This window comes from Mytilus californianus, unplaced genomic scaffold (assembly GCF_021869535.1).
Source record: "Mytilus californianus isolate M0D057914Y unplaced genomic scaffold, xbMytCali1.0.p SCAF_2, whole genome shotgun sequence".
In the NCBI taxonomy this organism is placed as follows: Eukaryota; Metazoa; Mollusca; class Bivalvia; order Mytilida; family Mytilidae; genus Mytilus; species Mytilus californianus.
The window spans coordinates 10,552,598-10,579,473 of record NW_026262668.1 but is presented as its reverse complement, the minus strand read 5'-3'; the positions used below and the strand labels follow the sequence as shown (position 1 = coordinate 10,579,473).

At 32.3% G+C, this 26,876-nt stretch overlaps 2 protein-coding genes across 3 annotated transcripts in view; one reads left to right on the top strand and one right to left on the bottom strand.

Moving 5' to 3' along the window:
* LOC127727880 (neural proliferation differentiation and control protein 1-like) overlaps positions 1 to 4,333 on the bottom strand; it is a 39,923-nt gene extending 35,590 nt beyond the window's left edge. For both annotated transcript variants that reach the window (XM_052235034.1, XM_052235035.1), the window contains exon 1: positions 4,127 to 4,333. In XM_052235034.1, the coding sequence (XP_052090994.1) occupies positions 4,127 to 4,208 (82 nt within the window). In that variant the 5' untranslated portion in view covers positions 4,209 to 4,333. The remainder of the gene's footprint in view (positions 1 to 4,126) is intronic.
* A 2,869-nt stretch (positions 4,334 to 7,202) lies between these two features.
* The window catches only part of LOC127727851 (uncharacterized), a 29,914-nt gene continuing 10,240 nt past the window's right edge, over positions 7,203 to 26,876 (top strand). Inside the window, exons 1-6 of the mRNA XM_052234970.1 lie at positions 7,203 to 7,249; positions 13,247 to 13,403; positions 15,877 to 16,059; positions 21,038 to 21,351; positions 22,906 to 23,053; positions 24,409 to 24,472. Of these exons, the coding sequence (XP_052090930.1) occupies positions 7,220 to 7,249; positions 13,247 to 13,403; positions 15,877 to 16,059; positions 21,038 to 21,351; positions 22,906 to 23,053; positions 24,409 to 24,472 (896 nt within the window). The 5' untranslated portion in view covers positions 7,203 to 7,219. The remainder of the gene's footprint in view (positions 7,250 to 13,246; positions 13,404 to 15,876; positions 16,060 to 21,037; positions 21,352 to 22,905; positions 23,054 to 24,408; positions 24,473 to 26,876) is intronic.

Below are 26,876 nucleotides of genomic sequence, written 5' to 3'. Positions count from 1 at the left end.
TATCGCGGTATGTCACAAATTTCAGTGATTAGAAAACCGTGGATTTTTTTATTTATACAATGACTTTGTGTCAGGAAATTTGGACTGTGAATGATATCCAAAGCGCAAGAATCCTGGAACACATTGGTGCAAAAAAAATGACTGGAATAAAGTAATTGACACAAGCACGAACTTGTGCGATTTATGACCGTATATTGAGTACAAAGAGTCGGCCATCGTACAAAATATATTATAGCAAGCCCTTAGATTTACACCAAGGCTGTCGTTTTTGTTGACAAACAGCAAACATCCTCTGTCCCCAGCCCCTCAATAGAGTCATTAAACAACTTCTTCGTTTTGTTTCAGTTCATGTTTTACATTGTAATTATATTTGCACCTTGCATAAAAATATTAAAAGCATCAACCCTAGTATTTTCAACACAGTTTGAGTTTTCATTTCACTCTGTACTCATAATATTTGTGTTGCATACCAATGCATATGCTTCATTTTATGACACGTAACAAATCATAGCTAAGAAAGCAAAATAAATTTGATCTTGGTAGTCTAAAAGAGAACATTTCTCCACATTTTTGCTATTTACTAAAAATAGGTTTCTAAAGCGGCAATGACATGTAGAACAGTGGTTGCCAATCAGAAATATTGATTTAAGAATTTGAAAAATAATGTAAAATTCCTTATATATACATGATATAAGCTTAGTATTACCCTTGTATATGAACAACACGTCACAAAAGGGTAAACGGAGGAAATAAAAATTAAAAATAAAATCCTCCCACCCGTCCCATTTTTTTCAAAAATCTGGATGAAAATCTACTAATTAATTTTAGTTGGCCTTATAAAAATTTAAAAGTCTGTCTGTGCAGGTTAAGAAATTAAAGATAACTATTTTTATAAAGAAGGTATCTTTCTACTATTTTTTATACAATTTTAAGAAAAGGTCGTCTCGATTTTTGTACATGTATTTGCGGTCTTCTCGATCTATTCACATTCAATGTTTACATCGAGATAAGGTCCATTTGAATTTGCTTAGTAACTTAATTTCAAAAGTGCCAATCTTTGCTGCATATCAATTGATTCCTTTGGAATTTTTTCCCTGACTTTCTCTGATCTACCTGTATATATATTCGGATAATAAGCATGTTCCAGAAAGGTAAACAGCATGTGGAAAAATAAATTGAAGTTGAATTGGTACTCCCAGAATTTATTCGCATAGCAACATTTTAAACCAATTTTACATCAAGCTTCTATAGCCTGCTGTTCTCGTCGTTTGGAAATGATAACATTCAATGGAAGTTTTGTTTTTATTTCAACTTATTTCTATTTTTACTATTTACTAGAACGTTTTTCTGTGAATCCATAATTGATATCGTTCTTGCTAAAGTGGGACAAACATTGAGAAGATCTAGTTTTCAATATTTACAGGGGAGGTGTACTACACATGTAATAATTTGTTACTAGATTTCGCACTGTAAGTAACTGAGACTGACATGTTTTAATCACTCAGAAATTCACACTAATAATAAGAACTGTATAATTGAACAACATATGACCAGACCAACACAACTTCAATGAACTGTTACATGATAAAAGATATGATTTTTGAAATCTCTACTACATGTAATTCATGTTTGAAAAATCAATATTTTAGATAATCAACTTTAATTCTTTTGAGCTAACATGAAACTTAAACATACTAGTTATCAAACAATTATACAGTACAATACACCATGTTCAATCATACTACATGTAGTAACATACAATTGTAATAAAAGATAAACATAATAACTGTTACTCTAGATCTGTATTGGGCAAAAACAATAAACTGACATGAACAATTTCAATGACTAGAAGTAGATTATCTCTAGATTTTGTGGCATTTGAAAAAGAAAAAGAAAGAATCTTGGTAGGCAGACTATAGCTAGAACCAGGGTTCTCACTAAAAAAAAATTAAAGGCGAGTCCAGGGGGTCAAAATGTTCAGCCATGGTGAGTCCAAGGGGGAGAAGGAGAAATTTTATTGCTATATATTTTATCATTGCAGTCTCCAAGACAAAATAGAACAAGAATTGAATTTAGATTATTTTTAAACTTTTGCTATAAACATGATAAATAAAGATACATGTATGCATCTTTGGACTCACCAGTTTTGAAAATCATTTATCGAAAAACAGCAGCGTCCTCAATCTATTTATCTAATATTGTTGTTCAGTAATTAAAGGGCTATGAATAAAGATTTCTTTTAAAGCTGTAGATGTTTAAAAAACAGATTTCTTTTTCTGTCCATCATTAAAACATAAATCATAAAACTAGGTTTAAAACAGGAGCACTAAATTGATAGCAAAGTGCCAACTTCATAACTATTATTTTTATAAAAGTTGTAAAAACTACTCATTTAAGTGACATCATGGACATGTGAACAGCTGATCACCTGAACTGCAAAAGTGAAAATTTTGAAACCATTCTTTACCTCCTATTTTTTCAATCAGTAATCACTTATCAACCCTTACATGTCGGGTCCATATATTAGGACCTCTATACATATCCAGAATACATGTACATGTACATGTATCTTAGGTTTGGCTCAAATGGTCTTCCATATTTCAGAGGCCAACTGCATGTTTTTCGAAATTTATGCATGTTTCCTCAAACTAAGGCTATCATATATGCATGAGGCAATGCAGTCATGTCCCCAGTTTTTTTTTGCAGGGGGTAGGGTAGTAACGTTTGTTTTAAAACATCAATTTCATTACCATCCTCAAAATAAGATCTTTTATTCGTATAAAATCCAAAATACCATCATCAAAGATCTTGTTTTAAAATTGGTAACAATTCACAAGGACCAAATAAATTCATGATGCAGGACGCGACGTCTATACTGCCATAAAACAGTGGCGGATCCAGAAATTTTCATAAGTGGGGACCCACTGACTGCCTAAGAGGGGGCCGCTCCTGTCATGCTTCAGTGATTCCTATATAATCAACCAAATTTTTTCCCCAAAAGGGGGGCCTGGGCCCCCTGAAAAACCCTCTAACTCCGCCTCTGTAAAGTCCATAGGATGTATCGGGCCATTCCTTAATGAAAGGATGTATCGGCCATGGGACAGACAACATGTTCATGTTTTTTTTTTTCAGAAATAAATTTTATTTATAAAGCATTGTGATATATACATGTAGATGGTTATTATAACTTGTAAATGTATTATGCTGTATTTACATTATTTGTCATCTTTTTATGTGTTATACACTTGGAATACGCATTATATATATACAATGTATCATGTATAAATGTGCTTTATCTAATAAAATATTTATATAATTTTCTAAATGGATTTATAATATCTTCCATAAAACAAACTGAAAAAATAAAAAAAATAAAAATGAATATTGAAAATGGGAGATCAATTTCAATTCTCTCAGAGTTAAAACGATAAGTTTAGTTTGGAAATATAAGACTAAGTAATCAGATAATGATTAATTTTAAAATTTAAGAAGATTGTTAATTGCTTATTATCATTTCTTTGATGAACTTAAGTATTAATTATACTTTTGTCAAGAAACTGCAAAGGAAGTACAAAATGAGATCACTATAAAAACACAGCACCCAAGCTTAGTTCAAGCGGATACAAACATACATTTGGTAGTGAAATTCTTGTAATAATACAAGCTACTAGAGCGGTCTTTTTGAAGTAACCACCTTGCAGCATAAGTAACCACAATGGAATAAATACTTCCAAGTAATAGTATTGGATGATACGTCTTTACAAGGTATGGATGATGTGGTGGTATGGCCAACAAATCCTATATATGGACAATGTGGATGTATGGCCGTCACGTTTTGAAAGCTAGCTATGGATGAGTTTCATAAACAGCGTTAACAGCATCACATAATTTCACTAGTTGGACTACACAATTTCACAGTAACATGAAAAGTGATTTCTATGTATGATCAGTTCCCAAACAAATCTTTGTATCTATATATAAGAATTACATATGTCTGTATGTCATAATGCAAGTACTTATATTAACTTGGGAATATGAACAAGAAAACGTTTTAGGTATATGAACATTTGCATGTTATTGTGTTTACAATCCTACGAAAACAGCTGAATTAAACAAAAATACAAACCTGTTTGGTGCGAATTTAAGCTTTCAAACAGATTCCCTGGCAGTATCAGAAGAATTCCGATTAAAATTAATCCAAGAGCCATTTGGCGTGTGTGTTAAAAAGTGATAATGGCTACATATTTATAATATTTCTCTGTTGGAAAACATAACCGTGTTCTTATTTAGCCTCAACAAATTATCGACCACGTTCGAGATCTTGACGTCACAGATAAACAACGCGAATAAAGGAAAGATTTCATTTCATGGCTTAGGTAGATCGTGGAAATTTAAAAAATGTAAAACGATAGAATTGTTTTATACTTTGCCAAAATTAAGTATTTATCATGGTATTTTTTAAAATATAATTTTAAAAAATGGATCAGAAGCTTTCTATTCATGCTACAGGTTATTCAAAATACATGCAGTCAGATTTTGTAAAGATTTTATACACGAAAAAAAAAAAAAACGGGTAATTTCATTTGTATAAACAAAAAATGATAGCATTTTGATAAAAACGGGTAATTTCATTTGTATAAACAAAAAACGATAGCATTTTTATATAAACTATGAGAAGATAGCTCTTATAGTGTACTTTCACAAAATAAAAAGAAAAATAAGAATTATCACGTAAATTGTTGTATTGCTACAAAGCAAATACGTAAATTCACTGTATACTTCCAGTTCATAAAATTAGATTGTCTTGTCAACGTATATTTGTTCCGCCTAACAGAAGTTCCACTGGAAACTTTGTTATAAACAATGTCATAATATCTGTTCCTGTAAGAACAAATATTCTATACCATTTATTCCGTTAGGAACATTTACTGTAATATTTATTCCAGTGGAAATAATATTCCAGAATATTGTTTCCATTTGGAACTTATATTATGAAGGAACTTCTATTCCGTGACAGTCTGAGTTATTTCCCTTATATCGATTAGTTGAAAAAGTTGAATCGAACCGTCATATTCGTTGTAAAAGCAGTCGTAATAATGAGATAAAACACATAGACCAGGTGCTTGCAATGTCCTTTCGTTTTATATCTATTCCCATTCTGGTATTACTTAATTTTTGCAAAGGATGTATACATAGTTTGAAATTCTTGAAATCACACACACCCCTCGCCAAGTTACTAAAAGAAAAGTCTCAAGTGTTTACTGTACCCTTAGACTACATTTACATAATTATAGTTGCACCACATTGATCATTGTATACCTGATTTTTATTTCTTCTTCTAAGTCATAATGTTTTCATACCATTTATAAGAAAATCTAGCCATCCCTATGCACCCGTATGCCAAAGCGGACTGAAACTACTATTCGATATGGAATACACGATAAAAAAAATAGCCAAATATCAGGTCTTAGAACGATATGCTTTTGAAAAACGACAAAACAAAAGAAAAATAACCAGCACGCCCATGGCCAGAACTGGCTAAATATTTGAATTACATTGCAAGACCATATGATTATTAGTTTATAAGTTTAAACATATTTTATTTGCAAAAATAGCAAAAGGGATTGGACAACATTAGTGACTTCTATCACTATACAAATACAAACACAAAATACATTAGATGAAACCGAAAATCATAAAAGGAATGCATGTAATACTAATTAGTGTATGAGTTTTCTTGATAACAATGTTGAGTTCACTTATTTTCATTTTCATTAGTATTAATTCTTTTCTCGAAGACCGAATACAAAATATAAGTCAACTCATATTGCGATCCAAAAAACGGCATTGGACATTGATATTCGTAGATAAAAACCATAAATGAGTTTTAGGAGTACTAGAGTATTTTCGGTTAACCGCCGTGATTGTTTTTTCAATTTCATTTGGCCATTAAGTTTTTGTTTTCGTGCTGTGATTAATTGTACACAATTAAATCTTTCAATTCCATTTATAAACGAGGAACGTAAATATGTGCACGAAACAACCAGGCCTGCCAACCTTCACGATTTATGGGGGATTTCCCCCCATAAGAGGATCTAAGAGGTGTTGATCTGAATTTCAAAATTCTTTATTATATAAACTGAACGCCTCAAAACCAGCATTCAAATGAGTTAAAACGGTATTTAAGCACAAACATGCTCATTCAAATTATAAAGTACTGGATTAAAAACACTTATGAAAATATATATAGGAGGAGCATTAGGTCCTCTTCCGCTGAAATGGAGATTTTGGAAAGCACAAGCACAAAAAAACAAAAAACAAAATAAAAACAAAAAAGCTGCGTAAAATGATTATCACACGGATAAATGGTCGATCTGAAATATTTCCGTAACACCATTAAATCAGAAACATATTCATTTTATTACCAATGACAACAGTATACGTCTCTTATTAAAGGAACGACTAAAATAATTTGTAAACACTGGTTCTTAAACTTTAATGTTACCCAAATTTAATAAAAAAGAAAATTAAACTAATACTACGTATAGAATGGAACACTAAAGGTAATTCATTAACATCTATTATTAACTGTAGCCTATTACACTTAAAACTTTGTTATTTATTAACTGTTGACATATGAAACCGTTTCTGACACTCAACAAGTTATAATTAATCCACAAGGCGTTAATTAATGAATTGAATATTTTGCCACGTTAATTAATTTGAGAACTCTGTATAATGATAATATGGGGTGACATGGGGGTGCTTTTTTTCTGAATCAATCTGTTTTGTTATTTTTTGCCCACATTCCACATTTTCCTCTTTTCATAGATCCCACTCCCCCACCCCACCCCCTCTCATTCTCCCACATACCCACTTAAAATTTCCCCTATCCCGCATCCAAAATTATTTATATGAATTTATTCCATATATTAACACTTTATTCTTTTTGGAAAAATTTGAAATCTGATTTAACCTTTCAAGCCAAGTCTGTGAGAATTCTAAACTGGTCCGCCGTTCCATCTATAACTTCAGTGTAGCGATAAGTGAACACAACAGGGGTCCAGTTTATGAGAATTCAAGTGATTTGTGATGTGAGATCATGTGATACTCGATTACCTAAAACAAAGAACGGTAACTCAGGAATTATTCGCATTAGAAATTGAGAAATTAGAAATCTATCATTTATTCCTACAATGTAAACAACCATGACCTGAAGATGGAAGAGATAGGGGAAACTATTTTTGAGGTTTGATAATTTTATCGACAGTTAACAGCTGATAGATAAACATTAATAATAAACAAAACCTAAAATTATGTATTCGAAACATAAACATTGATATTTTGGTCATTTTGAAAAGTTGTCACTTCCAAGTATGTCATGTGAGGATTAATCCCCAAAACGCTAATGTGTGACAGCTAGCACATGTACAGAGCTAAGTATGCATTACACGCATAACACCGGAATAATTGCTCAGTAGAAAGCTTTCAAACTCTCCAGAACATCAGATAAAGGAGTGTTTCATCTGTTTTAGAAAACCATCAGTCTTCAAAAATGATGCATACCTCATTACCTGCCAACTTTTGAAAATCCCCATGGGCATGGGGGTTTTAGTGGTGACAACAATTTCAAAGGTTACAATTCTTTGCGGCGTTTTTTGCGCGTGCTGTTTTGTGCTCTAGAAAAAGTGCAATATCTTTTTTTTTATATGGTATACTGATGATGAGCTTATAAGCCTTTTTCTTCTTTTTATCTGCATGATTCTAGTAATTATATCAGTAGAAGAAATGAACATGTAGCTAGAATACATGTACCAGGATATATTTTCTTGTGAATGTGTAAGAATATTAAATGATTGTTGACTTTCCCAATTTTAAATCATGCACAAAGAAGGACATTTATTTGATCCTTGTGAAAAATAAAGCATAGTACATTGTGCTTTCAATTATTTGGTAATTTAATTAGGTTGGAAACAACCCCTCAAATGAGGGGTAGTCCTTCAATGTAATGACTATCCCTTTTATGAGGGGTATATTTCAAGTGATATAAAATATTTTTTTGTAAAAACCACTTCTTCATGTTCTTAGTACAAAAGGGCACATATTTATATTATTTGATGAAACTTTTCCCAAGGAACTATACATCTATCTGGTATTATATGGTCAAAACATGTCCAAGAATTTTGTAATATTCATGGACTTATATCTTCTTTATTTTTAAAAATAAGTGGATCCCTCTTTTAGTTGTTCCAAATATAATTAATTTTTCCCCCTTTTAAGTTAAAAAAGCAAGGTTTTTCTTTTTTCTTTTATACAACAGCAAAAGTGAACCCCTATCTGGGGGACTGTCCCTCATTTAAGGGATATACCTCCTTTGGGGGGGTTTTCCCAACCTGTTAATTACAAGAATGACAACACTTTAGTGTATGATATGTTACAGTAAGGGTAATGTCAATAAACTACTATTTATTATGTTTATGGTAGTACTGCATCATTGAATTTTGTCAATCAGCCATGCTTTTCTTCTTAAGCTGTGTAAGAACCTTCTTGCAGATGAAAATTCACATGCCATATTCACGAATTTACAATTCTGACAAACACAGAGGAATCCAAACAAGTTCAAAATTTAGCATGTCCAAATAATCATGAGAGAGAACGATTTTGATAGGCTTATTAACTTGATCATGAGAAACACAGACTTTGATTGGCTGATCACGATTGTTTTCCCTTGGGAACAGTTCAAAATCGGGAACAATCATTTTTTTGTGTAGATTTTCACAAAATCGTGTTTTAGAGCTTTTTTCACGACAACGATTGTGCAATCGTGACAAGGGGTCAAAATCGTGTAGTACACGCCTAAATCGTGAAAGTTGGCAGGTATGATGATGATATATTATATTTGATGAAAAGGATATGTTTGGTCAACGTGACAGGAATACGGGTTCGTTCGCCACAATTCACGTTTGCCCTAGTACCTGTACGCCCTGGGTATGTTCGCTCTATTACCTTTTTGTCCTGGTTCCATTCGCCCTGATTTTTAATTCTATTTTGTTGTCTTGTAAAATGTTTATTATTACTCATTCCTCAATAATTCTAGTCAGTCAATTTAGAAAGTCACAGGATAATATTAAATGAATTCATAAATACCTAAATGTTTCTCTTTCATGTACATGTTTTACATTTCGTACATTTTTGTTTTTACTCATTCCAAGCTGACTAGTTTATTTTCTAAAAAAAGCATTGTTTTCATTATTAGTCCAACAAAGACATCATTGATACAACAATCAGTGAGCTCAAAGACATCATAATTATGAACAATGAATGCTCCAAAACAATTTTAAGCCATTAATTTTAAAATATTTCCATGAATTTCTAGAAATATTTATATTTTGTTCAATATTTACCATATAACTATATAAATAAGTTTATTAAACCTTAATACCATTATTATCAATATATTTATGCCCCCGCCAAAGCGGAGGGGGCATTAAGTTTTACCCTTGTCCGTCTGTCCGTACGTCCCAACATTGGTTTCCATTCTCTAACTTAAGTTTGCCTTAACCAAATGTTATCAAACTTATACACAATCCTTATTACCATAAACGACAGATCAAGTTTGAATTTTGGTGGCGTCACGTTAACTGCTCTAGAGTTATGCCCCTTTATAAATAGAAAAAATTGCAAAATTTTTAGTTTTGGTTCTGTAACTTAAGTTTGCCCCAACCAAACATGAAACCTATACACAATACTTATTACCACAAAACTAAGATCAAGTACAAATTTGGGTAGGGTCACTTTTATTATTCTTGAGTTAATGTTATGTCCCTTTTAAAATGATGTATGCAAGCGGGGGCATCATCTGTGTCCATGGGGACATATTCTCCATTTATTTTTTTATAAAATATGGGCGAACAATCCCAGGGCGAAAGGACCCAGGGACAACATGTAATCCAGTGCTCCAGCTAGAAATCAAAAGGGACAGGGTGCCAGTGGAGGGCAGGGCACTTTTTTATGACAGGAAAAGGCACTGCTCATTTCTTTTGTCTATGTTTCTGTGTGTATCACGAGTTCACATTCTTTTTTTTACTGTATATGTTGTTAATAAAGATGCATAAGTTGTTGTTCTGATTATTTATTCTATAAAATTTGCATTAGAAAATGTAATTCATACCACATGTTCATAAAACATGTCAATACACATTCACACATCACACCACTATAAACCAATAGAGGCAAATTAACTAAACATCTCATAGTTTAGAATACATGTGACAGAGTTGTCTGATTTCAAAATTTTCAGCTAGAGTTTGGCCCTCAAAACTTTTTTTTCATTGTTTGTGTTAAGGAATTATTTAGTAAAGCTTCAAGTTGATGTCATGATAGTTTAACTTCACACTGCCCATGCATGGTATTAAGATATGAAAAATAACAGTTAGGCATTGGCTACTACATGTATATCAGTTGAAAAGGTAACAATAATGAAAAATTATTGTTTCATTTAAGACTTATTGGCGGAATGCAAGGTTGGGTTATGAACTGATTAATTACAGACGTAACAATAATATTTATGTGTCTATGGTTACATTGCATTATTGTTACGTCAATACATTAAAATGTATGCTGGGAATAGTAATATATCAAAATAGAACTTGAAACCCTTTTAGTCTACATTAATTCAATAATATTATATTGCATACAATTGTTTATTAAGATTCGCAACTTCTGCACATTAAATAGATCTATGTGCTTTTGGGTGCATGTTTAAGGCTGACACATTTTTTGGTGGAACCACACTTGGGAGCCATGATAAAAAATATCGAACCATTGAACAATATTAATCGCCTTTGGCACTGCTACACTAAAGTATTATCTTGAGGAACATTAAAACAATGAATACTAAACTTCTTACAACAACTTAATTTGTTGAAATGTTATTATAATAACCAAGCATATCGGAGTACTGAGCAACAAAACCAAAGTCTGTTAAATTTAATAAATAGTAACAAAAAAGCAATGTAATCATAGACATGAAGATTATTGTTATGTATGTAATTAATCTGTTCCTAACCCTACCTACAATGTAGCATTCCTGCAGTTTGTCTTTACCATAACCAAAATTTTTTAATTATTGTATTGGTATCACGTCGTCGTCAGCATCGTCTGAAGACATTTGGTTTCCGGACAATAACTTTAGTAAATGTAAATAGAAATCTTATGAAATTTAAACACAAGGATTATAACTACAAAAGGAAGGTTGGGATTGATTTTGGGGGTTATAGTCCTAACAGTTTAGGAATTAGGGGCCAAAAAGGAGCCCAAATAAGCATTTTTCTAGTTTCCAGAAAATAACTTGTGGAATGGTGTATGGATCTCTCTGAAATTATACCACAAGTTTCCATTCCACAAAGGGATGGTTAGGATTGGCTTTGGGGGGTTATGGCACAAACCGTTTTGGAATTAGGGGCAAAAAAGGGGGAAAAACAAGGGTTTCCTGATTAATGGACAATTAAAAAAAGTATAATGTTATGTTTGGATTACCTTCCTTACACTGCTTTTAAATTATGTATACAGAAATGTTGTATTGTCTTGAGGTGATTAGCTGTCAATTTATTTTTAGAAGTTACTATTTAAAAATGCTGATTAACATTATTAATTTTAGCCATGATTATGTTTGTCATTTTCTATTTTAAGACTTTTATGATGTATTTAAATGGGTAATTATGGTTGCAAACTCCATTGGTAATTTGAATTGAGGTTATGACCATATCTTGAGGGAAAGAATTTTTTTTTTGGAAAAGGGGAGGGGGGGGGGGGTAAATATGAAATTGTGAGGGGGGGGGGAATTTTTTCTCATTTCAGATTTCAGAAATTAAAAAGGGGGGGGGGGGAGGTTAATTATTTGCAACAGCATAGTGTAGGGGGGTAAAAAAAAAATTTTGGGGGGGTCAATTCGCAACAGCATAGTGTATTGCACAAAAGCAAAAAATTGAATGTAAATTTAAATCATATAACCAATTCTAAGTTCTTTGACTACAGTTATTCTGTGTCAGAAACCTATTATGTGTCAAATATTTAATTACAATCCAAATTCAGACCTGCATCAAGTGCAAATATCGTGTCCATTTTTGCCCCAACTGTTCAGGGTTGGACCTCTGCGATTGTATCCAGCTGTGCTCAGCGAAGCAATTTGTTAACTTAATTGTAGCCAGTGTCTACATGTATGAGTTCATAGCATAGTTTCAGTCACATTTTAGGAAAAATGCCTCCAAAATAAAGTATATCTTAAAAAATAGCATAAGTAGGAATACTTAGCACAGCAAATAATGCATAGCAACAAAAAAGCTATTCAAATGAAGCAGTCAAAACAAAATACAAAAAAAAACGAAGTGTTAAACCAGTCCACAAAACACTACGATGAACCCCACCAAAATGTGAGTGAGATAATGAAACAGTAAATCTTGTATGGATGTGTCTTCAGTTTATCAAAAGCTGTAAATAAGAAACAAAGATCTGCCATTTAATCATCAGAATTGTTTGACTTGGTAGTTTATAATGTACGTCAATGTAAAATATTGAATTTTGAACACTTCTATATAATATTTGTATATCAAAACATAAATTTATATTATGAAGTTATATGATGGAGTAAAATGTTTTTGAAAAACAAAATTTATAGGTGTTTGGCATAACAAACTAAATTATGAAGCATTTGTACTATACAAGAGCTACAGCAGGAAATACATATAAAATTTGAGTATGTATGTATATGTGAACTTGAACCTTACTAAAACTTTAGAGGACTTTAGAGGAGCAAAGAAAATTATGTCCACAATTATTACTTCAGGATGGTCTTGATTTCGTGCCAGAGACAAAGCCTTACTGCATGCAAATACATGTGTATACATGTGTATACATGTAAGGTGTGTTTATTCTTCAAAAGTCTTATTTCATGAATTCTATGAATACCCTCTTTAAAAATTCCTCAAATCAGGCTGTACAGTGTACTGTAATAAGTATTTTAAATGATGTATAAGGATAAACATACTTTGTACAGCCTGCCTCTTAATGAAAAGCCTGTTTATTCCCTGCAAGGGACAAAGTTTTACCACAGACCAGTACAAGGTAGTCTGTTTCCCTGCATGGGACAAAGTCTTACTCAAGGGTTGCTTTTCTGTTCTAAGACAGTGGGTTGGATAATAGTGAATGTACGGTTGCCTAGTTTAAAAGTAGTATATATATATTGTAGGATTCATTATATAAATTGTCTGGAAACAAAAACAAAGGATTGTTTGGAAAGAATAACCCATGGAAGTTAAGGTATTTTATACTGAAGAAATGTGGAAATCAACCTGTGTTGGAATGTTACAGCAAAAAGCCAAAAAACAGGACTACAGCACCGAAAGGTAATTTACTATATAACTGCAAAAAACAGACCTACAAAAACAGGTACAGTACAGAATGGTAATGTACAACGAACTGCAAAAAAAACTACATTACCGAAAGGTAATATACATTACATTATCGCTATTTTCTAAAATTTTGCTTTGATCATGTTGATGTTTTTATGTGAAACTTTTTCATATCATCATGATCATGCTACTCGAGTGATATGAGTTTTTCTCAGTCTAGAAAAAAAGAATGTATGACGTCATGAGCCTACATCATTAATGTTGCCTAGGAGACACGATAAACAGATTATCAATGGTCTTTCATACTCCATGTTCCTCGGCTACATCTCATCTCAGGGCTGTTGCCATTCGATGAGATTGTAGCTGAGAAACACCCTCTCGTTTGAAAAATCATTGATAATCTATAAATATAGAACTGCAATGCAGAAAGGAACTGTACAATGTACCAAAAAATAGAACGTCAGTACCAAAAGGTAATGAACAAAATAACTGCAAAAACAAAACTACAGTCCTCAAAGTAATGAACACCGTAACAGCAAAAATAACAGTACTGAAAGGCAATGTACAATGTAAATCAGAAATACAGTCTTCAAACTTAATTCTATAACAAAATGCAATAGACCACTTTCAAGTTTGTTGCATTTCTGTCAAAAACATTGGTTTTAATAGTGAACATCATTTGTGCGTTTAGGGGCATCGTCACTTCCTTCCCATGTTGAGCGAGCGGTTGAAAAAAATATGATGCTATATTGCACTAATTATTCAGCAAATTAGATTCTTATAATTGATAATCAACACTGCTGTCATTAGGGAATTGTGATTAAGTACCCTAAGAATAAACATTATTTCTAGTTTATCCTGCATAATGATGATCACGAAGATGCGTGATGAACTTTAATAGTGCAAGGATACAGGCCGTCCCCTCTATCTTGTAAATAACGTCATAAAGGCTCGCATAATTAACGAACTTTTCTGGTGAAGGATATAACTCGAAAGTGGTCTATTGACAAGTTAAAAATGAACCCAAGGGACATATTTCAGCACAAAAGACAAAAATGACAAATATGTACATATAAAAATAAGAAGATGTGGTATGATTGCCAATGAGACAACTCTCAACCAGAGATCAAATGACATACATGTATATGTTTGTGTGCATGATAAGCTCTCACTTTTTTAGTCCCCTACCAACGAAGTCGAAGGGGACTTTAGGTTTGCACTCCGTCCGTCTGTCCATCTGTCCATCTGTCCGTCTGTCCGTCTGTCCATCCGTCAGTCCGGCAAATCAGCTTTCCACCCTTTTTTTCTTCGTTCTTGAAGATATTGATTTGATATTTAGTATATAGTTTTATCATGACAAGTTATAGATCAAGTTCGAATTTTGTTCCGGTCTGATGATTTAGTCCAGAGTTATGGACCATAACTCTGGACCATATCTAATGTTGGAGTACTATGTTAAACCATATTTCTGTACAAAGGGAGATAACTCATTTTTTAAAGACATTCTTTGTTAAATCATTTGAAGAATTTTTTGACAGGCTTGTTTGTTATTTAGTATAAACTAATTTTCTGAATGCTATATATATCAAAAACAATTATGAAGAGAAATCCTTTAATTAGATAATAATCTATTTTTATTAATGTATATATTTCGATACATTACATTGTGTAGAACAAAGTTGTTGACATTTTATAGATAAGTTACAAATCTATATTAGTTTGTGACAAATGAAAGAAAAAAAAATTTGGAACTATTAATTATATCTGATTATAATTTGAAATAGATATACACTGTATTACATCATATCTAATTCTAGAGAACTATTAATCATATCTAATGTTTTTTTCATCATGCTTATAAGATATTGATTGATAATTGGTATATAGTTTTATCATGACAAGTTACAGATCAAGTTCAAATTTCGTTCTAATAATTTTGTGCAGAGTTATGGTCCTTGGACTTGAAAAATTCACTCATATAATCAGTTTTCAACACTATTTTTAGTCATGCTTGAAGATATTGACATGATATTTACTTTTTGTTTACACCATGACAAGTTATAGAACAAGTTAGCATTTTGTTCCAGTATAATGAATTTTTACCCGGTATATATAGGGGACTATGTATTGCCATGCAATACTCTCAGAATGCTTGTTATCTTCTTGTTTTACTTTCTGGAATTGTCAGATATGTATTTGAAAAGTTTTGATTTAAGCTCCATAAATAATATGCATGAAGGGAAAAAACCAAAACAAAACAACAAAGAAAAAAAAAAGACCCTTGGATTGATTGGGGTCTTCAAGTCTGTTTTTCTGTAAAACCCACATTATCATGACTGTTATTATTAGCAATGTAGGTATACACATTCAAGTTTAAACTAGTTATGAAAAATATTACATTGTGCTTAGTATTAACCATTTCCTGAAGAAAAGATTTAATAATTGTTTAACAAATATTTTATTGTAGAGAAAATCCCACTACTGCCTGGGTTCCATTTAGAGAAAGTAACAAATACAAAAAACCGAGCTTATGTCTTCGAACTTACAAGCCAGGATAAATATTTGTGTTTATCAGCTGACGAGCAAAAAAATATGGATGTCTTCGTCTTCTTGTTGATGTCTCAGCTTAAGCTAAAAGAACAAATTAAAGGTTTGGAAGTCATAGAGACATTTACTATGCAATTAGAATTTATTCTATTTATGACATACTAATTCTTTGTGGATTTAAAAATTAGTGCAAGCCAGTATTTTTTTGTACACTGAAATACACAATAGAAAATTGATAAAGAAGACTTTATGTATCATCAACAAACAACTTCCCTTACTCGGAGCATAACACACACCGGGTATCCTGATCTTAAATCCGCAAAGGGATTAGAACTTGTGTGGTCATCGGTTAACCGGTTAACCATCAGAAGGACTGAATATCAAATACCAAAAAGGCTAACTGGTTAACCGGACCTTTTTTCAATTCTAATATATTCGACATAAATATATATTGACATCATTAATAAATGTTTCAAATGATAGTCGTGCTAATTGATTTGACATATCATGCTAATTGATTTGACATATCAATTGTCAGTCTTTTGATGACTATTATTAACCTTGAAAACACTCCAATTTTACAAAATTAATTAACACGAAGACAACTTGTCTATCAGCACGGGCCAAAATCTAAAGTAAACATAATTAGCGTACATGTATTTCGAACTGTTGTAAGCTGGTTAAATTTTACAATTTACTTCATTATTTCACTTTGATATAATATTGCGTAGACCTACATGTAATAATGCCACCTCCATCGTCTAAGAAGTTTGTCATACTTCAAACAAAATGCTGAGTCAAAGATGGTAAAACGCAAATTATGTGAATGGAATTAATCTATAATACCGTGTGGTACGATCGCGAGTAACAAGCTTAATCATCTCAAATTGAAACACTCCATATAATGTTCTGAGACACCAGAGAAAATGAAACAATCACCGGTTTCAGACTTAGTAAATTCGCCGATATCAAGAAGATTTTCATCTTCTAAATCTGAAGTTATTACAAATGCCATAGTAGATATAGTAGTATCGGATTATTGAACATGAAACTTTACCAGGGCTGCTCAAGGCCAAGATTTATAATGCACAATATGAAAGTAAGGAGATGTGGTATGATTGCCAATGAGACAGCTATCCACCAAAGTTAGCATATACTTCAATTCATCTTATCATTAAACTGTGCATTTGTAGAGAGTACTGACAATTTTTAAAACATCAACTTAACTACCGGTTAACCGGTTAATCGGTCGAAAGATTGTTCGAGTAACCAGTTAGACAAAACTGTTCAATTTGACAACACTAATTAGAATCCTGAGGTGCAATAACACTTTGTTTAGTGTAATTCGTAAATATAATCAGGATCTGATTCCCACAGAGGATTATGATCCCTGGGAATAGGATCAAGATTTTATTTTCCCACCGTGTTGCAGTCTCATGTTATTGGTCCTCTGGATTTGGATCCGTCGACTGATTTTGGATTTGGATACCTGGTGCGATAATAATTAGTATACATCAAATTAGTACATGTACAAGTCTCATATTGATTGATTCTTGGTTGCTTAACTTCCAGCGACATTTATTTCATTCCATATGTTGAGATAATGTTGAACAATTTTTTATACGACCGCAAAAAAATTTTGTGGTCGTATATTGGTATGACGTTGGCGTCCTCGTCGTCGTCGTCGTCGTCGTCGGCGTCGTCGTCGTCGTCGTCCGAAGACACATTGGTTTTCGCACTCTAACTTTAGTTTAAGTGAATGGATCTTTTTGAAATTTGACCATAAGGTTAAATACCACAAAAGGAAGGTTGGGATTGATTTTGGGGGTTATGGTACCAACAGTTAAGGAATTAGGGGCCAAAAATAAGCATTTTCTAGTTTCCAGACAATAACTGTGCAACAGTGTATGGATCTCTCTGAAATTATACTACAAGTTTCCATACCACAAAGGGATGGTTAGGATTTGCTTTGGGGGGGTTATGGCTCAAACCGTTTAGGAATTAAGGGCAAAAAAGGGGGAAAAACAAGGTTGTCCTGGTTAATGGACAAATACTTTAGTACAAAACATAATTTAAAGCAGTGTAAGGGAGATAAATCAAATACATCATTGAAATTATCTCCCTTACACTGCTTTTAAATTATGTATAAAGTAATGGTTAATGAACAATAAAGATAATTTAAAACAGTGTAAGGGAGGTAATCCAAATACAACGCTTTGGTTACTTCCCTTACACTGCTTTTAAATTATGTTTAAAGAAATGCATATTTATAAAGGAAGACCAGTAAAAATATCTGCAAATGTTGCATCTTTTTTTTTTACAAAAAAATCCATATAAAAGATTTGACACTATATTTTTAATTCTATTATAAAATAGATTAAGTTAGCACTATGGTAAATTTAAATGGGTAATTATGGTTGCCAACTCCATTGGAAATTTGAATTGAGATTATGACCATATCTTGAGGGAAAGAATTTTTTGGGGGAAAAAAGGTGGGGGGGGGGGGGGATAAAAAAAAATTGTGGGGGGTCAATTTTTTCTCATTTCAGATTTCAGAAATTAAAAAGAATTATTCTTCAAATATTATTTTTTTTTCAAATTTCAAATATTGAAAAATTTCAAGAAGTAATCTTTAATTGCACAGCATGGCGCATTAGATTTGTAAAATCTTTGATCACATTTATATATTTGTTATGCCGAATCTAACAGTGTATTTAGATTTTTAATTTTGGGTCCAGTTTTCAAATTGGTCTACATTAAGGTCCAAAGGGTCCAAAATTAAACTTTGTTTGAATTTAGCAAAAATTGAATATATGAGGTTCTTTGATATGCTGAATCTAAACATGTATTTAGATTTTTGATTTTTGGCCCTGTTTTCAAGTTGGTCCAAATTGGGGTCCAAAATTAAACTTTGTTTGATTTCAACAAAAATTGAATATATGGGGTTCTTTGATATGCTGAATCTAACCATGTATTTAGATTTTTTATTTGTGGGCCCTGCTATCAAATTGGTTCATATTGAGGTCAAAAGGGTCCAAAATTAAACTTTGTTTGATTTCATCTAAAATTGAATTATTGGGGTTCTTTGATATTCCAAATCTAACCGTGTATTTAGATTTTTAATTTTGGGTCCCGTTTTATAATTTGGTCTACATTAAGGTCCAAAGGGTCCAAAATTAAACTTAGTTTGATTTTAACAAAAATTGAATTCTTGGGGTTCTTTGATATGCTGAATCTAAACATGTGTTTAGATTTTTGATTTTTGGCCCAGTTTTCAAGTTGGTCCAAGATAGGGTCCAGTATTTAAACTTTGTTTGATTTCAACAAAAATTGAATATATGGGGTTCTTTGATATGCTGAATCTAAACATGTATTTAGATTTTTGATTATGGGCCCAGTTTTCAAGTTGGTCCAAATTGGGGTCCAATATTAAACTTTGTTTGATTTCAACAAAAATTGAATATATGAGGTTCTTTGATATGCTGAATCTAACCATGTATTTAGATTTTTTATTTGTGGGACCCGCTATCAAATTGGTTCATATTGAGGTCAAAAGGGACCAAATTAAACTTTGTTTGATTTCATCAAAAATTGAATTATTGGGGTTCTTTGATATTCCAAATCTAACCGTGTATTTAGATTTTTAATTTTAAGTCCCGTCTTTTAAATTGGTCTACATTAAGGTCCAAAGGGTCCAAAATTAAACTTAGTTTGATTTTAGCAAAAATTGAATTCTTGGGGTTCTTTGATATGCTGAATCTAAACATGTGTTTAGATTTTTGATTATGGGCCCAGTTTTCAAGTTTGTCCAAGTTGGGGTCCAAAATTAAACTTTTTTTTATTTCAACAAAAATTGAATATATGGGGTTCTTTGATATGCTGAATCTAACCATGAATTTAGATTTTTTATTTGTGGGCCCCGCTATCAAATTGGTTCATATTGAGGTCAAAAGGGTCCAAAATTAAACTTTGTTTGATTTCATCAAAAATTGAATTCTTTGGATTCTTTGAAATGCTGAATCTAACCATGTATTTTGATTTTTGGGCCCCGTCATCAAATTGGTCCACATTGAGGTCGAAAGGGTCCAAAATTAAACTTTGTTTGATTTCATCAAAAATTGAATTCTTTGGATTCTTTGATAAGCTGAATCTAACCATGTATTTTGATTTTTGGGCCCCGTCATCAAATTGGTTCATATTGAGGTCAAAAGGGTCCAAAATTAAAATTTGTTTGATTTCATCAAAAATTGAATTCTTTGGATTCTTTGATATGCTGAATCTAACCATGTATTTTGATTTTGGACATTTGACCATAATAGGTAAATTAAAAAAATTCAAGTTCTTAGACCACATTCTTTCTGTGTCAGAAACCTATGCTGTGTCAAATATTTAATAACAATCCAAATTCAGAGCTGTATCAAGCTTGAATGTTGTTTCCATACTTGCCCCAACTGTTCAGGGTTCGACCTCTGTGGTCGTATCAAGCTGCGCCCCAGCGAAGCATTTTATTACTCTTTTCAAAAGAAAATTTATGGTAAAAAAGAATTTATTTATATTCATAAATAGCAAACACACACGAGGAATAATACAACTCTCAGAAAATGCTGGGATCCCACTAACATGTTTAACCCCGCCACATTCTGTATGTATGTGCCTGTCCCAAGTCAGGAGCCTGTAATTCAGTGGTTGTCGTTTGTTTATGTGTTACATATTTGTTTTTTTCATTCATTTTTTGTACATAAATTCGGCCGTTAGTTTTCTCGTTTGAATTGTTTTACATTGTCATTTCGGGGCCTTTTATAGCTGACTGTGCGGTATGGGCTTTGCTCATTGTTGAAGCAACAATGGTGACCTATAGTTGTTAATATCTGTGTCATTTGGTCTCTTGTGGAGAGTTGTCTCATTGGCAATCATACCACATCTTCTTTTTTATATTGCAGATGAAGATAATGTTGATTGGTAAATAAATTTATGTAGTACATGTATATGAATTCGGTATCAAAATGACACAACACACTTAGAGTTTATAACATGTTCAGCTGATTATTTTCTGTGATTTATCTTAACAAGTTTTATTTCAGATGATTTTATCATTGTGAAGCCAGAGAACTCTGATGTTAACAGAAGAATAGGAGCAAAGGGAACTAACTGTATTTTACACATCTCCCCATGGGGAGTAACTCTTGCTTTACAAGCAACAAGGACAGTGTTGGCACAATGGCCATTAAAAAGCATCAGATATTTTGAAGGGGGTAAAAATCAATTTATGCTGGAAGCAGGACGTGTGGCCCCAATGGGAGATGGGACCTATATATTTCACACAGAGGATGGAAAAGAAAACTATGCTTACGACTTACTAGACCAGAGGATTGTTGATGCCTTGACCAAAATGCAGGTTAGTAGGTTTAAGCTTTAGGCTATTCTTAAATCAAAATATTATCTTATGAATTTATGTTGCAAGATTGTTTCAATTCATTTATACTATAGACATTTGAAAAAGTGCAGATAGGCCAAGGAGTGGTAAAACAATGAATATATTATCCTTCCTTCCAAATGTGAACATGTCATGCACTAACTCAAGTATGTTTTGTGTGATTTACTTAAAGCTTTACTGAATTATTAAGAATAAAAGTCTGAGGGTCAGTATACAATTACTTTTGTATTTCCATAAAATGATTTGCACTTTAAATGATTTTCAAAGTTACAGAATTTTAATTGGAAAAAAATTAGACAATATTTCATATGTACAAAATAACTAAAGCTTCACTGACTGTACAAGTTTTTAATTCAATATTCTGTATGAAATCTACACTCATTGATTTGTAGGATACTGGTGCAATTGTTCATTTGCAGTTGAAATGGCAGATAGAATTTCAGGAAATTTATTTTAAAATGATATTATTTTAATTGGTCCATCCAAAGCATGGAATTTTTTTTTCTATAATGATGAACATATATAAAAATAAGAAGATGTGGTATGATTTCCAATGAGACAACTCCCCACATGACCAAATGACACAGAAATTAACAACTATAGGCCTTCAGCAATGAGTAAAACCCATACTGCATAGTCAGCTATAAAAGGCTCAGGAATGACAAATGTAAAACAATTCAAACGAGAAAATTAATGTCCTGATTTACGTTCAAAATAATGAATGAAAAACAAATATGATATACATCAGGTATAACCTGGGACAGTGTTGTAACAGTACAACAAATGAACAAACTATAAAAATCAGTTGAAAAGGGCTTTTAAAACTCATTAGATCGATACAAAGCAAAAAAACAAGTAACAAAAACACAGAGTGGATGTGGCAGGGTACTCATACATCTCCACAACAAAAAGACACTATGTACAGATCTGAGAGTACTCGCAGTTATTGACAGCTAGATCAAAGCCAATAAAAACTAATAAAAAAATCATGCATCTGAGACTAAAATAACAATCAGTACACATCCAACTTCCAATGGATTTAGTGTAAAGACGTCATTAACAGTCAGAGAAAAACATGACCTTGTGCAATGCCAAGATACAGGTATCGACAGATTGTAGAGCCATGAAATTGCATATGTATATAAAAATATTATTTAGTTTGATTTTAATTTACCGATAACAAAATCAATATTAATACCAATAAAAACAAAATTCAGAGATCTAATTATAGTGTTGAATTGAATATGTAAATTTCAAATATTTTGGGCAGGAAAAATGGTATCAAGGAAAAAAATAGTTAATTGTCTATTTTGGTATAATTCCAGGGTCCTGTGGTCAGTTTTACTGTCTTATATATTTGGTTATTCCTGTAATCCTTTTTATGTAGCATCTTTTCCACTTAGAGCTATCAAGCTCTTTGACTATGTCGATTAGGTAATCTCTTTAATATGATTGGTTTAAGCTGTCTATTCTTTAAACATTCAAATGTTTTTAGCATATTTTCTTTTAATACAGCCTGGTAGAAGGGGGACAACAGAAGAGATGGAAGATTATGTATTAGAATCAAACAATTTGACCTTGCTGACCTCTGTAATACCTTGTATGATAAATCATCCTGATCATATACACATCATGAGGGACAACTGGAATATTGATATTAATGGTTAGTTATATTTAGGGTTAACGAGGTGAAAGGTTTTGCAAGTTAGTAGCCAAAGTTAACAAAGGGGATTTCCCATTGTAAACATGATTATGATATGAATTTATCAGCTTTACAGATAACTATAGGTAAATACTTCACACACAAAAATTACAGAAAATCGTTATATATTGTTCTTTTTATGCCGCCGCCGTAGCAGAGGGGGCATTAAGTTTTACCCTTGTCTCTCTGTACGTACGTCCGTCCGTACGTCCCAAAATTGGTTTCCGTTCTCTAACTTTAGTTTGCCTTAACCAAATGTTATGAAACTTATACACAATGCTTATTACCACAAAACACAGATCATGTTTGAGTTTTGGTGGCGTCACTTTTACTGTTGAGTTATGCCCCTTCACAAATGGAAAAATTGCTGAAATATTCGTATCAGTTCTCTTACTTTAGTTTGCCTCAACCAAATGTTATGAAACTTATGCACAATGCTAATTACCACAAAACACAGATCAAGTTTGAATTTTGGTGGCGTCACTTTTACCGTTTTAGAGTTATGCCTCTTTACAAATGGAAAAATTGCTGAATTTTTTCGTTTCCGTTCTCTAACTTTAGTTTGCCTCAACGAAATATTATGAAACTAATAAACAATGTGTATTACCACAAAACTCAGATCAAGTACAAATTTGGGTAACTTCACTTTTACAGTTCTTGAGTTATGTCCCTTTATAACGTTATATGCAAGTGGGGGCATCATCTGTGTCCCATGGACACATTCCCCATTTATATTTATTGTAATGTTCTAATCATAATATAAATCTATTGCGTAAAGATTGTTTAGTTGTTTTTTTGTACAAGAAAATACTGGCAAAGCCAAAGGTATTATTCATTGATTCAATTTAAAAACTATTGTTGTTCAAATAAAGGCAACAATTATTACAATCATGTTGATTGCACTTACATCTATCGACAGAGAATATTGAATACAAGTGTCACTCAGTGGTTATAAAATGGTATTCAGTGTAATGATGCCATAATTTAGTTGTGCATTCCTTTTGAAAATAATCTTAAAAGTGGGAAAGGTATAATTTTGGAATAAACTTAACAATTTTTTTTATAATACAGCAATAAAAAAGTTGTAATTCAAAGTTCTACTAAAATTTGAAGTCTGGTAAGACGTATATCCCATATTTATAGTGCATTCGAGACAATAAAACGGCAAGATGAAAATTGATAAAAATTACGCAGATCTTAGATTAGTGTAAATATAAAAATACCCTTAAATAGAATATCTGGCACTATTATTTGCCTGTGAATTTTGAATATCATGTGGAATATTTTACCAAATCTTGTACAAATAATGTTTTTAGGAAACACAATAAGAACGAGACCAACAGTTCATGTCAGGCAGACAAGTAATGCGAGTGAAACAGGGTAAGATTTGACGAGATTAAAAATGGCACATATTTTAACTGATTATTTAACAATTATTATACCACGAGGATTGAAAGTGGTAATATGCTATAAATAATTAACATATTAACTGATTCCATGCCTTGCTGTGGGAGGGAACTATATATGTAGATCAGAAAAATATCTGTTCACCTCCTAGAATGAGGTCGTTATTGGACAATTATTCTCATAGATAAGTTCTGCATGTAGATATAGATTAATTGAGTGAGTAATAGGAACAAGCCAAACAGTTTGTATTGTGATAATACATATATGCCCATAACTGATAAACTGTTTGTTTTGATGTTTTTCATGAAAACAATGTTTTTATACGACCGCAAAAAAAATTTTGTGGTCATATATTGGTATGACGTTGGCGTCGTCATCGTCGTCGTCGTCGTCGTCGTCCGAAGACACATTAGTTTTCGCATTCTAACTTTAGTTAAAGTGAATGGATCTCAATGAAATTTTACCATAAGGTTCAATACCACAAAAGGAAGGTGAGGATTGATTTTGGGGGTTATGGTACCAACAGTTAAGGAATTAGGGGCCAAAAAGGGGCCAAAATAAGCATTTTTGTAACTTCCAGACATAACTTGTGTGTAAGTGTATGGATCTCTCTGACATTGTACCACAAGGTTCCATATCACAAAGGGAATGCTGGGATTGATTTTGGGGGTAATTGCCTCCAAATTTTAGGAATAAGGGGCCAAAAAGGGGCAAAAAACAAGCATTTTTCCAGTTTCATGACAATAACTTGTGTGTAAGTGTATGGATCTCTCTGACATTGTATCACAAGGTTCCATATACCAAAGGGAATGCTGGGATTGATTTTGGGGGTAATTGCCTCTAAATTTTAGGAATTAGGGGCCAAAAAACAAGCATTTTTCTAGTTTCATGACAATAACTTGTGTGTAAGTGTATGGATCTTTATGAAATTGTACTACAAGGATCCATATCACAAAGGGAAAACTGGAATTGAGTTTGGGGGTAATTGCCCAAAAAGTTAAGGAATAAGGGGCCAAAAAGTGGCCAAAAATAAGCATTTTTCTAGTTTCCAGACAATAACTTGTGTTCAAGTGTATGGATCTCTCTGAAATTGTACTGCAAGGTACCATACCACAAAGGGAAGGCTGGGATTGATTTTGGGGGTAATTCCCTCAAACTTTTAGTAATTAGGGGCCATAAAAGGGCAAAAAAACGAGCATTTTTCTAGTTTCAGGACAATAACTTGTGTGTAGGTGTATGGATCTTTATGAAATTGTACTGCAAGGTTCCATATCACAAAGGGAAAGCTGGGTTTGAGTTTGGGGGTAATTGCCCTAAACGTTTAGGAATTTGGGGCCAAAAAGGGGCCAAAAAACAAGCATTTTTCTTGTTTCCAGACAATAACTTGTGTTCAAGTGTATGGATCTCTCTGAAATTGTACTGCAAGGTACCATACCACAAAGGAAAAGTTGGGGTTGAGTTTGGGGGTGATGAATCATAAGGGGGTTCATAAAATTGGGGGGGGGGGGGGTGGGGATTTTTTTTTCCTTTTTTTTCTTTAAAATTTTCCATTTTAAATTGGTTATTTCTGATTTATATATAAAAGCAAATAATAATGATATGGTTTGAATATATAAATTAAAATTTTTTAAGTTCTTAGACCACTTTCATTCTGTGTCAGAAACCTATGCTGTGTCAAATATTTAATTACAATCCAAATTTAGTGCTGTATCAAGCTTGAATGTTGTGTCACTACTTTCCCCAACTGTTCAGGGTGCGACCTCTGTGGTCGTATCAAGCTGCGCCCCAGCGGAGCATTTTATTGTCAAATGTTTTGGTATGATTCTTTTATTATTAGTCTAACATTTAGTTACCTTTATAACTCGAAATCAAAGTTGATAATGTCAAATCAAATATTTTTTTTGTCACGAAACTATGAACAAAATTTTTAGAAAAAGTGAACAAAATTAACATGCATGGAACACTAATAATCTCACTGTCTACAGACAGCATAGTTACAACTCAGTGGTAAAATCCACAAATATTCACTCTGTGGTTAAAGTTTTTGAAATTTTAATAACTTTCCTAAACTATCCTGGATTTCTACCAAACTTGGACAGAAGCTTGTTTATGATCATAAGATAGTATCCAGAAGTAAATTTTGTAAAAAAAAAATTTCCTGTTTTTCAGTATTTTACTTATAAATGGACTTAGTTTTTCTGCCAGGAAACATTACATTCACTCTGTGGTTAAAGTTTTTTAAATTTTAATAACTTTCTTAAACTATCCTGGATTTGTACCAAACATGGACAGAAGTTTGTTTATGACCAAAAGCTAGTATCTAGAAGGAAATTTTTATTAAAATTTTGTATTTGTTTATCCATATTTTACTTATAAA